Genomic DNA, 12,365 nt, shown 5'->3' on the forward strand with positions numbered 1-12,365 from the left:
ATTAATGATCATCAAACAACAAAACAGCTGTGATAAAAATCTATATTTAATTTATACAGTGAACACTATGCAGTGTTATTTTCCCTAATTATCACATTTCTGTATTTGAATACTGCCAACCTTATTTGATTTGTAACATGTTCTGTTGTATTTTATGCTTGTAATTTGTGTATTTGTTTAAACTTTCTTAGTTAATCTAGTAGTATTTGCTGTGGTATCAAAGAAGTACTTCGCTTTAAGTAATAAATGGAAAGCAAGTTAAATTGAAATATTTTTCTTTTCTTGCTGATCCAAAAAATGATCCGATCCGTCAGTGATTTGTGTGATTTGTGATCCGTTGAACCAGTATTTCTGAAGAATGAAACCTAAAACGCACAAGCCAACTTTGTAAATATAATGAAACGCAGGTTTTTTTGTTTTGTTTTGTTTTTTAGCATAAACAAATCACTACACAGGAAGTGAACACATCTAGTTAACATTTATAATTAATATTCAGTTGAGTATTAATGTCCTAATGTTTCCTTCTCTTTAATAGGCCATGTGGGTTTTGTGGTGACTCCTGGTGGTCACTCCACTGCTTGACCAACAGTGTTATTCAGTTAAGCAGAAAGAGAAACTTTGGACAACGGGGTCCAAAATACTCTTTGTTGTTTTAAAAACATCTGCATTGTCCTAATTCATTTTAGATGAGGGAGGGAGTGACCGTTTTATTGAGGCCAAAAGTACAAACCACAGCCGAGTGTGCTTGTAATGTTCCGTCAGTCTCATTCTGTACATACGAAGTTCAGTTATTTACAGAAGTGAATTCTTCAGAATTCAGTCCCAAAAAAGTACAGCAGAGTACAAAACATGACCTTCCTGGGATTTAAGCGCAAAGTATGCTTTGATTTTGAAATATTTCAAATGTATACGTTTCTTTTTTACTATTTATTTTATAAAGTAGATTAGCATTGTTCAAAATATTATTTTGAAATTAATTTTGGGTAACTTTTATGTGCACACTCAGACACGACAATTCAGGCAGGAGTTAAATCATCTTGCAGCTTTGTAATTTGGCCTTTCTTTGACAAAATATAATTGTGCCTTGCATGACCTGGTATTTTAACGTCACATGCTTAACCCTTTCAGACTGACTCGGCTGATCTTTCTCTCTTTCCACACAGAATGGACAGAACTTTCAGGACTTTGATTGTCAGGTAAGAGTCTCTTGTGGTCATTAGGCCTGTATGTACTCCATATGACCTCCTGAAGCGTTCACCCACAGTCATTAATCTACTCTTCCTGCACTGTTGGTTTATTTCCCAGCACGGTGTGATGGTGAAAGATTCTTGACCTGTACTTCACTGTTGAGTAGTGAAATTCACTCTGGTGTCTCTTTGTTGTTCTGTGGGTGTGTGGGAGGGTTTGTGGGTGGTGAGAGAGCCGGAGGAGAGCAAGTCATGTACACAACTGTGGTGTTTGCTGAAGAGCAAGATTTAACTTGGGATGTTAGCACACTTCATTATCATACGTTTATTCCACTATTATTTATTTCTCTTAGTTTCATTCTTTTTTTTTATTGGTATTTTCTCCAATTCAGTGATTTATATACTGTATGTAATTTTTATTATGCGTTTGGCACATTTAACGACTCATTTCAGTTGATTGTGTTTATTCTCCTGCCATGGGCTCTACAGGCGTAAGAGGTGATTCTGTCTTTTCCAGACCACAGCACTTTGCTGTTAGTGCTGCTCACCAGCTCTTTATTATTCAGTGTGCTCCCCATTCTCCATTGTCTCAGACCCGGTCAGATTGGCATTTGATCCTCCGCAGGTGTAGGGCAGTTGTACTCCAATTTCACCCAGGAAAAAGCAATTCCTTTTACTTGGGGACATGTGGAATTTCTCAAGACAAGTCAAAGTGTTCCCCTTTAAGAAGAGGTACCACAGACCGAAGTGATTTTGCTTTGACTTTCAACAGTGTTTCATAGATTGCAGAAAACTGTTTTTTTTATCATCATAGTAAATTATTACCTATTTATTTAATCATCATAGTAAATTATCATCAGTTGTCATTTTATGGCGGTTTTCTTGGTGTAATGTTACTCATAAAACATTTTTATATATATATATAAAACATTTTCATATTTATATATATATATATTATATTTTTTATTTATTTTATTTATTTATTTTTATATATTTATTTATTTATTTGTGAACTTATTTTTTTCCCCAATAAATAAGCGTGTCTTTTTTTTTAGTTTTTTTTACAGAAATTTGCATGATTTCTTGGACATAAAATCCATAATGCGTGATTTGCATGTTTTATTAAGTGAAATGGGTAAGGTCACAATACAGTATTTTCATATGAAAATTTGTATTTTTTTGCATACAAAGAGAAGTGAATTTTGTATTCTAAACACCCATAGTAATTCCCCTCATTTAGAAAAAGAGGCTCATTTATCTGATCTTCCTGAGGTTTGGTCTTTACTCTTTAGTGAAGCTCATTTGGAGTATTTTAAGAGTGCTGTAAATTACACAGTAATTTATCATGATGTGAGGAACGAGGATCATGCCAGTGTTCACAGGTTTTATCCTCAGTCTGCAGCTTTGTCCGCTGGTTGAATGGATCGGTGTCTCAGGCGAGAGTTACATCACACATTCACACACCTGAGAGGATGCTGAATGTGTTAGTGGTCATACGAATGAAGTATAAACGAGACGGGTGAATCATATTGATTCTACATGTACTGTTTGTCTTCTGTGTTGCAGTGTAAAAGCTGATTTTTTTTCTTCTCTTCGGTTGGGTTTCTACTAGAGCTTGTATCTATGCAACAGGAGGACTTAAACTATTACATAATGTAGCTAACATCTCTGAACTCCTAAGAGAGAAAGAGGAAACTACAATAAGGGTAAACTAGAGGAACTCGTTAGAAACTAAACAACTGCCTGAAGAGTCCAGGCCTAATGGTTCCTTGAAGCCCCATAATGCCTGATGAGATTACTATTTATTATAGTTAATAGTTCTCGGCAAGCTAATGTCATTAGGCTGAGCAGTTGCTATGGTGATGTGTGTGAATGGGCTCTGTGGATGATGTAAGCTGACACCTGTTGGGCTTCTCCTGAAGAGGGCAGTGTAAATGCATGTAACATTCAAGCTGTTCTCACAAAACATGCCGAGTTACCATGTTTGATGTTTGTTTAGCTCCGTTTGATTTGTTCTGTAGGTTTTCATTTTTAATTTTTTTAAACTTCTTAATGAACTACTTTAGCTACTGTTTGGTCCATCAGCATTATTGACTTTGCAAGCTTGTTTTCTGTCCTCTCTCAGTGTCTGGCTGATTAAAGTGTAGTGGCACAGCATTGGTTCTGTAGGGGTATGGCATTGGGTCAGATGGCACACGGGGCAGCGGATGTGTTTATTCAGGCGTGACGCTCACTCTGCCAGACACAAGGGATGACCATTTACTCTCGTTACCGTCGTATCTGCTGTATACTACAGTTTTTTTTACTCTCTATTGCTTGTACACACACAAACATGTTTGCAGGTTACAGAGTTAATCTCTAGCAGCAATTATATAATTTACAAACCTGGTGATATAAAGTATGATAGACTGCATGTTGTTGTTGTTGTTGTTTTTTCATAACATTTTTACTTCCTTTTAGGTTTGCGTGATTTAATCAAATTGTATTGTCAATTACGGTTTTGGCTTCCAACTGTTATGAAACAGGATAATTGAGATAAAACTATTATTGTGCCACATTCTGTTTTGCAAAATCAATCAATCTGTTTGCTTGTTTCATCTTGTGTTATAAATCCAGAGCACCCTTTTCCTTTACAGCAGTGCACTTTCATCCTTCCCTAAAAGCCCAAACTCACTGTGGCATGTTCAGTAAAGCAATAAGCCCCGTGAAGCCGTGGTTTACAGCGAATTTATAACAGCTAAGGGCCGTTGTTAGGCACGATGTGAAGCGGAGTGCCTAAAACCCCCGTAGCGGTTATAAATTCGCTGTAAACCATGGCTTCACGGGGCTTATTGCTTTTATAAAACAGTTAATCCATATACATAGTAAGGTTTCACAGAATAAAACCGAGCAACTAAAGTGTAATGATATTAATAAAAAACGTATTCTTCCACCAAACAATGTAGCTCCTCAGAAACAGTTGTGGTTGCAACAAAGTGGCTGCCGAGCAACACACAGAAGTAAACAAAGGTGTGTGTTTGTAGAGTAATTTACAACGGCTTCGAACGTGGCTCAGCCAATCAGAATCAAGGACCGGAACTATACGTTTTATAATTCAGCTTTAACCATTGTTATTTTATTTATTTATTTTTTATTTAAATATTTATACACATTTATATAATATGTATTATATTATGATGTATTTTATTTTATAATAATTGAATCAACATTTTTTTTTAATCCACTGATTGTTTAAAAAAAATATATATTTTAAATATTTAAAAAAAAAATTTAAAGTCGTCCTCTGTTGGTGCTGTAGAGTGAGGTGACCGGTACAGTGCTGTGTATTTTAGCATGAAAATGGCATGGTATTGATTTTCTATCAGGCCTATGTAGTCTTTCAGCCACAGCCAAAAGCATTTTTTAGTCTTCGTTCTTGATAACTATTGCATCAACTAATGTTAACAAATTGAACATTGTTGTGTTGCTCAGTATACATTTTTGTGGGAAAATAGAGGACAGGATTGTGGAGATGCACGCTGCTCTCTGTGGGTCATGAGGAGTCTTGCGTTCTCTTTTAACATCACTTTTTCATAGTTGTTAGACAGTGAAGAGACAGAACTGACATTTTAACATCTGAGATTAAAACCCTCTGCCTCTCTCATCTCTGAAAGCGTCGCAGATTTGGAGCATCCTCAACTGCTGCTGTGGCAGGATACACCTGCTGCTTGATGTGGCCGCTCTCAAGCACACGCGCTTGCACACAGTTACACTGATCAGGGGTGTGTTCCAGCGCTGGGGTGTACACGCGTGGGCCGCTGCACAGGGGGCTTTCTTTACACACTGCAGTCTCAGGGAAATCCTTGTTCCCCTTCACCCACTCTCTCATCCATCAGAAACTCAGGTGCATCCTGGGACGAGGTTACACCGTCTGAAATGTCAAGGGTTAACCTGTGTTTCTGGGTTATGCTCATAGGTTTATAAACGGTTGGTATGTTTAAAGATCAGGGAAGAATCTCACTGTCACTTAGATGCCTTCAACATCATTATGCTGGTTTCTTCATCTTCATGTGCTTGGGATCCTCGTGGCTTTTGTAGCAGTTCACATGCTTTTTGTCAGTTTTTATAGTTCAAACATTGTGCATCGCAGAATGTGATATGATTTCATTAGGTATGAAAGAAATGATGGAATAAGATTTAATGATGGTGGTTTGTGTTAAATTGTTTTAAAGGCCTGTTTCCAAAAGGGGTCGTGATAATTACAGTGTATTCAGACCCCTCATTTTTTTTTCACAACAATCTTCACTCCGTACACCATAATATCAAAGTATTTTGTGTAATGTCAAAGATGTGTAATAAGTATTCAGACCCTGCATCTAAAATGAGCATTTTTATCAGGCTCCTATGTTTAGGTTCAGAAATTTCACTTTAATGGCAATTTATAGGTCCTTTTCTATGCCATTAAAGTGAAATAAATTAACATAAACATAGGAGCCTGATAAAAATGCTCATTTTAGAAGAAATTTTCAAATGGCACTTAGAGGCTTTTGCATCTGAACTCTTCATATATATATATATATATATATATATATACTTTTTTTTAGTTTTTTTTTTTTTTGCAAAGAACAGGAGCAGGTTCACGTACACCATTTCATCTCTATTGTGCTGTTCTTTTCTCGGACTGTCAGAATTGTTGCATGATGCTAATGATCCAAGATGACCTATTTCACAAACCATTTGTCTTGCATTGTTGTTGAATTGCAAAGTGCACAATCTGATATAATCTAGGTCAAGTTTACTTTGCCTGAAAGCTTTACAAGTGTAGTGTGATGCTGTGAACACTCCAGTGCTTACAAATCAGGTTATAACAAGCAATGAATATGTGAATGACAGTGGTATTTGGTAATTCCGGGTCAGTTTTCTGTGCCTAATCAGACATCAACCGTATCAGGCATGGTTGTGGATGTTTATCTAACGCAGATGACTGAGAGTGAAGCCTGTTAGAGCGGCATCATTCTGTGAGAGCTGGGAATGAGATTACACCCTTCACGCTTGCTTACTCGCTCTCTCTGTCATCTCCCCTCCATCTGATTCATTTAATGCTCTGCTGTCCTGTGGTGCTCACAGTGACCCATCATTCCCTGCTCGATGATTTCTTCTCTGTCCCACTCCTTCAGTTCACATCTGTCAGAGTAGAGCACACGCATGTTGGGTTTTTTTTTTTAACCCTTGAGTTTGAACCAGAGTTTAGTTGCTTTTAGTTGCGCCATGTTGTTGCTCTGACAGTATGTTTGCAGAATGTTTTTGTCATTAATGTGAAAGCTGTTGCTAGTGTACAAAATGAACATTAGAGATAGAGTAAAGTGTTTGTTTGATAGTAACATGAAGTAAACTAACAGTAACAAAAAAAGCTTGCAAGGTTCATGGTCTTTTTTCCCCTCTCTCTCTCTCTTGAGATACTTAAGTAGATATCAATGGAAGCCTGTTTCCACCACTGAATAAAAAAATAAAACGAGGTAATTGCACGTTTTTATCTTACAGTTTTGCAATTCTGAGTTTATATCTATTCTGGGAAAAAAAGCCAGAACTTGGAGATAAAGTGTCTTGTTTTATTTTACCATGTTTTACCTTGATAAATTACCTTTGTTTTATTTATTTTTTTATTCAGTTGTGGAAATGGTTTTTCATAGATATCTGTATATTCTGCTTAATTTCTGCATTATGTCTGTGAAATAATCTGTACACGTCAATTTTAGACCTACAAATTGGGCATGTTGGCCATTCAGGAGCAGGAGAGCATTAACGCATGGGGTTCAAGGGGCTGAAGCCCAGGGGCCTACACTGGGGAGTAGGGCTGAAACGATTAGTCAACCTTTATAAAACCAAATATTTTTGTTGTCGAGTAGTCGTTTGATCTCATATGACCTAATGTAAGAGCCTGCAATAACGCAGTTTGACCGCTGTAGCGCAAGACTGTAATTCAGCTCTCCTGAAGCAATTCAAGAGAAGAAGACACAGCGCTTCAGTTCAGAGTAAACGCAGCCGAACTTGAGGCTGCTGAGCATTGTTTGGATGAATATGTAAATATATACTGCACGCTTTCCTCTCAATAACAAAATAAACACATCAAAAACTGACAGCGGTGAGAAAGGAGCAGTTTAAAACGCATCTGATTTAGAGCCCAACCGATATATCGTTTAGCCGATATTATAGCCGATAAAAATATTTAACATGGGGCTAGGGTTGGCCACCCCACTCACAACTGCTGCTTCTGTAACTTTTTCTCTTGACAAGAAGTGCATTTATTCAGTCGCAGAACGACTGAGAACGGGAGACGTTTCAGATGCGCACTCCACTTCACTTCAGCGCCAGGCGCGAATCAGTGCGGAAAAGGTACTGTGCTTGCAGCGCGTGCTCTTCAATTGCACACACAAAGGCGCCGGCGCGCGCTGTAGCCTGTATCCTTTCATATCAAAGCGCAAAATAAACTACGTGCATGCAATGTCATGGTCAGTTAAATTATGAAGTTACCAAAAATACGATTAAAGCTGCCTTAAAACTGTGCATGCATGTAATATTTTATACGAGTCACATTTAAGAACGTGTCTCTGAAATGGTTTTCAAAACTGTCCTGGAGCAGCCCAGCACTGTCTCACTCATCTAACACACCCGATTCAACTCGTCAGCTCATTAATAGAGACTTTAAGACCTGAAATGGGTCAGAAAAGGTCAAAAGAGTTGAGAGAAAATATGATGCATGTCAGATCCGCGTCACGTTCAGCAGCTGCAGCTCCTAAAAAAAAAATAGCAGCCAAAACAACCTAATAACCAGCTACTGTGATGTCTATTAATCAAAGGACAAAGAAAAATAGAGGAAAAAATAACTTTTATAGCTTTAAAGATTCATCTATATTTAATTTAGAATTTAGTGTTTGATAACTTCAATTTAAATTTATGTTGAAGGGCACAGGTAAATATGACCTTTATTATAATGGGTTTATGTGAAGATTGTTTTAAGTTCACCTAAAAAAAAGTCTAATAAATGTTAAAATTGATGGCTCTTAATTATAATGTAATGTTGAATGGCTATAGTCAATGGTTAAATATGAGGGCAATTTTATAGAGAAATCAGTATTGGTATCATTGATACTGGTCTTCAGTCATAAAAAATTTGCCATTAATTCAATTCAAGTTTATTTGTACAGCGCTTTTCACGATACAAATCGTTGCAAAGCAACAATAATAATTCTGTAGAGCTCTTGTCAAGGTTTTTGTTGTATTTTCAGTTGTTAGTCAAGCCACTGAATTATCACATTTTATTAGTATTTTGTTTATTTTGCAAAAGCCTGAGATGTGAGTAAAGTCATTCTGGGACAATCAGTCATTCACAATGTTACAGGTTTAAGTGTTGTAACTGGCAGGAGTGATGTGAAGTATTAAATGGAGACTGTTTCCTGAGGTTATCCATTATCATAGATGGAGGTCATGTAATATTTTAAAAATGCCGTGGTTTGGTTTCTCTTTGTGCCTCTTCTCTTTCTCCATAATGTTGTTTTCGCTCTGCACACACATAAAGACATAGAAGTTTGATATTGTGGTTTTCTGGCTAGCACCAGATAGCTGGTTTAGCTATTTTTAGGGTATTTTCAGGGAGTTACAGTCATGCCAATTTAGCAAAAGTTACAGTGAAAATACCTACAAAATTTAAATAGGTGACTGCGGACCAGCATAAGAAACTTTCAAATAAGGAGACATGACAAGCATACTAAATGCTAAATTAACATACCAAATTCAAAACTAGCTTTTTACTGAAAGGTTTAAACTTATGAAATATATATACAGTATATACAGTATATATATGTATATATGAAGAGTTCAGATGCAAAAGCCTCTAAGTGCCATCTGAAAATTTCTTCTAAAATGAGCATTTTTATCAGGCTCCTATGTTTAGGTTCAGAAATTTCACTTTAATGGCAATTTATAGGTCCTTTTCTATGCCATTAAAGTGAAATAAATTAACATAAACATAGGAGCCTGATAAAAATGCTCATTTTAGAAGAAATTTTCAAATGGCACTTAGAGGCTTTTGCATCTGAACTCTTCATATATATATATATATATATATATATATACTTTTTTTTAGTTTTTTTTTTTTTTGCAAAGAACAGGAGCAGGTTCACGTACACCATTTCATCTCTATTGTGCTGTTCTTTTCTCGGACTGTCAGAATTGTTGCATGATGCTAATGATCCAAGATGACCTATTTCACAAACCATTTGTCTTGCATTGTTGTTGAATTGCAAAGTGCACAATCTGATATAATCTAGGTCAAGTTTACTTTGCCTGAAAGCTTTACAAGTGTAGTGTGATGCTGTGAACACTCCAGTGCTTACAAATCAGGTTATAACAAGCAATGAATATGTGAATGACAGTGGTATTTGGTAATTCCGGGTCAGTTTTCTGTGCCTAATCAGACATCAACCGTATCAGGCATGGTTGTGGATGTTTATCTAACGCAGATGACTGAGAGTGAAGCCTGTTAGAGCGGCATCATTCTGTGAGAGCTGGGAATGAGATTACACCCTTCACGCTTGCTTACTCGCTCTCTCTGTCATCTCCCCTCCATCTGATTCATTTAATGCTCTGCTGTCCTGTGGTGCTCACAGTGACCCATCATTCCCTGCTCGATGATTTCTTCTCTGTCCCACTCCTTCAGTTCACATCTGTCAGAGTAGAGCACACGCATGTTGGGTTTTTTTTTTTAACCCTTGAGTTTGAACCAGAGTTTAGTTGCTTTTAGTTGCGCCATGTTGTTGCTCTGACAGTATGTTTGCAGAATGTTTTTGTCATTAATGTGAAAGCTGTTGCTAGTGTACAAAATGAACATTAGAGATAGAGTAAAGTGTTTGTTTGATAGTAACATGAAGTAAACTAACAGTAACAAAAAAAGCTTGCAAGGTTCATGGTCTTTTTTCCCCTCTCTCTCTCTCTTGAGATACTTAAGTAGATATCAATGGAAGCCTGTTTCCACCACTGAATAAAAAAATAAAACGAGGTAATTGCACGTTTTTATCTTACAGTTTTGCAATTCTGAGTTTATATCTATTCTGGGAAAAAAAGCCAGAACTTGGAGATAAAGTGTCTTGTTTTATTTTACCATGTTTTACCTTGATAAATTACCTTTGTTTTATTTATTTTTTTATTCAGTTGTGGAAATGGTTTTTCATAGATATCTGTATATTCTGCTTAATTTCTGCATTATGTCTGTGAAATAATCTGTACACGTCAATTTTAGACCTACAAATTGGGCATGTTGGCCATTCAGGAGCAGGAGAGCATTAACGCATGGGGTTCAAGGGGCTGAAGCCCAGGGGCCTACACTGGGGAGTAGGGCTGAAACGATTAGTCAACCTTTATAAAACCAAATATTTTTGTTGTCGAGTAGTCGTTTGATCTCATATGACCTAATGTAAGAGCCTGCAATAACGCAGTTTGACCGCTGTAGCGCAAGACTGTAATTCAGCTCTCCTGAAGCAATTCAAGAGAAGAAGACACAGCGCTTCAGTTCAGAGTAAACGCAGCCGAACTTGAGGCTGCTGAGCATTGTTTGGATGAATATGTAAATATATACTGCACGCTTTCCTCTCAATAACAAAATAAACACATCAAAAACTGACAGCGGTGAGAAAGGAGCAGTTTAAAACGCATCTGATTTAGAGCCCAACCGTTTAGCCGATTAGCCGATATTATAGCCGATAAAAATATTTAACATGGGGCTAGGGTTGGCCACCCCACTCACAACTGCTAACTTTTTCTCTTTTTCTCTTGACAAGAAGTGCATTTATTCAGTCGCAGAACGACTGAGAACGGGAGACGTTTCAGATGCGCACTCCACTTCACTTCAGCGCCAGGCGCGAATCAGTGCGGAAAAGGTACTGTGCTTGCAGCGCGTGCTCTTCAATTGCACACACAAAGGCGCCGGCGCGCGCTGTAGCCTGTATCCTTTCATATCAAAGCGCAAAATAAACTACGTGCATGCAATGTCATGGTCAGTTAAATTATGAAGTTACCAAAAATACGATTAAAGCTGCCTTAAAACTGTGCATGCATGTAATATTTTATACGAGTCACATTTAAGAACGTGTCTCTGAAATGGTTTTCAAAACTGTCCTGGAGCAGCCCAGCACTGTCTCACTCATCTAACACACCCGATTCAACTCGTCAGCTCATTAATAGAGACTTTAAGACCTGAAATGGGTCAGAAAAGGTCAAAAGAGTTGAGAGAAAATATGATGCATGTCAGATCCGCGTCACGTTCAGCAGCTGCAGCTCCTAAAAAAAAAATAGCAGCCAAAACAACCTAATAACCAGCTACTGTGATGTCTATTAATCAAAGGACAAAGAAAAATAGAGGAAAAAATAACTTTTATAGCTTTAAAGATTCATCTATATTTAATTTAGAATTTAGTGTTTGATAACTTCAATTTAAATTTATGTTGAAGGGCACAGGTAAATATGACCTTTATTATAATGGGTTTATGTGAAGATTGTTTTAAGTTCACCTAAAAAAAAGTCTAATAAATGTTAAAATTGATGGCTCTTAATTATAATGTAATGTTGAATGGCTATAGTCAATGGTTAAATATGAGGGCAATTTTATAGAGAAATCAGTATTGGTATCATTGATACTGGTCTTCAGTCATAAAAAATTTGCCATTAATTCAATTCAAGTTTATTTGTACAGCGCTTTTCACGATACAAATCGTTGCAAAGCAACTTTACAGCAAATTAAGTTTCTACAATATTTAGTGGTAGCTTATCAGTGGTGACTGTCAGTTAATGTACATATGGCAGAAATGTACGGAAAAATCAATTAAAGACCTAATCAAACAGACGATGAACACTTAACAGCAATTATTATATGGTGCATTCAAATTTATAGCAAAATGTGGTAGTTCTGTATGTTGTTTTTTTTCTCATTTTGTCTCTCATAGTTGAGGTATACCTATGATGAAAATTACAGGCCTCTCTCATCTTTTTAAGTGGGAGAACTTGCACAATTGGTGGCTGACTAAATACTTTTTTGCCCCACTGTAGTTGAGTTATCATCAGCATAACAGTGGAAATCCGTATTTTCTAATAATATTCCCAGAGGGCAACATGTATATCGAAAATAGCAGAGGACCTAGGACAGATCAT

General features: G+C 36.8%; 1 protein-coding gene across 2 annotated transcripts in view; it reads left to right on the forward strand.

The window, feature by feature from the left end:
* Positions 1-12,365, forward strand: part of ndrg3b (ndrg family member 3b) — a 91,509-nt gene that overhangs the window by 29,556 nt on the left and 49,588 nt on the right. For both annotated transcript variants that reach the window (XM_016283927.1, XM_016283935.1), the window contains exon 3: positions 1,164-1,196. In XM_016283927.1, coding sequence (XP_016139413.1) covers positions 1,164-1,196 — 33 coding nt within the window. The remainder of the gene's footprint in view (positions 1-1,163; positions 1,197-12,365) is intronic.

This window comes from Sinocyclocheilus grahami, unplaced genomic scaffold (assembly GCF_001515645.1).
Source record: "Sinocyclocheilus grahami isolate Dianchi unplaced genomic scaffold, SAMN03320097.WGS_v1.1 scaffold10.1, whole genome shotgun sequence".
Taxonomy (NCBI): Eukaryota; Metazoa; Chordata; class Actinopteri; order Cypriniformes; family Cyprinidae; genus Sinocyclocheilus; species Sinocyclocheilus grahami.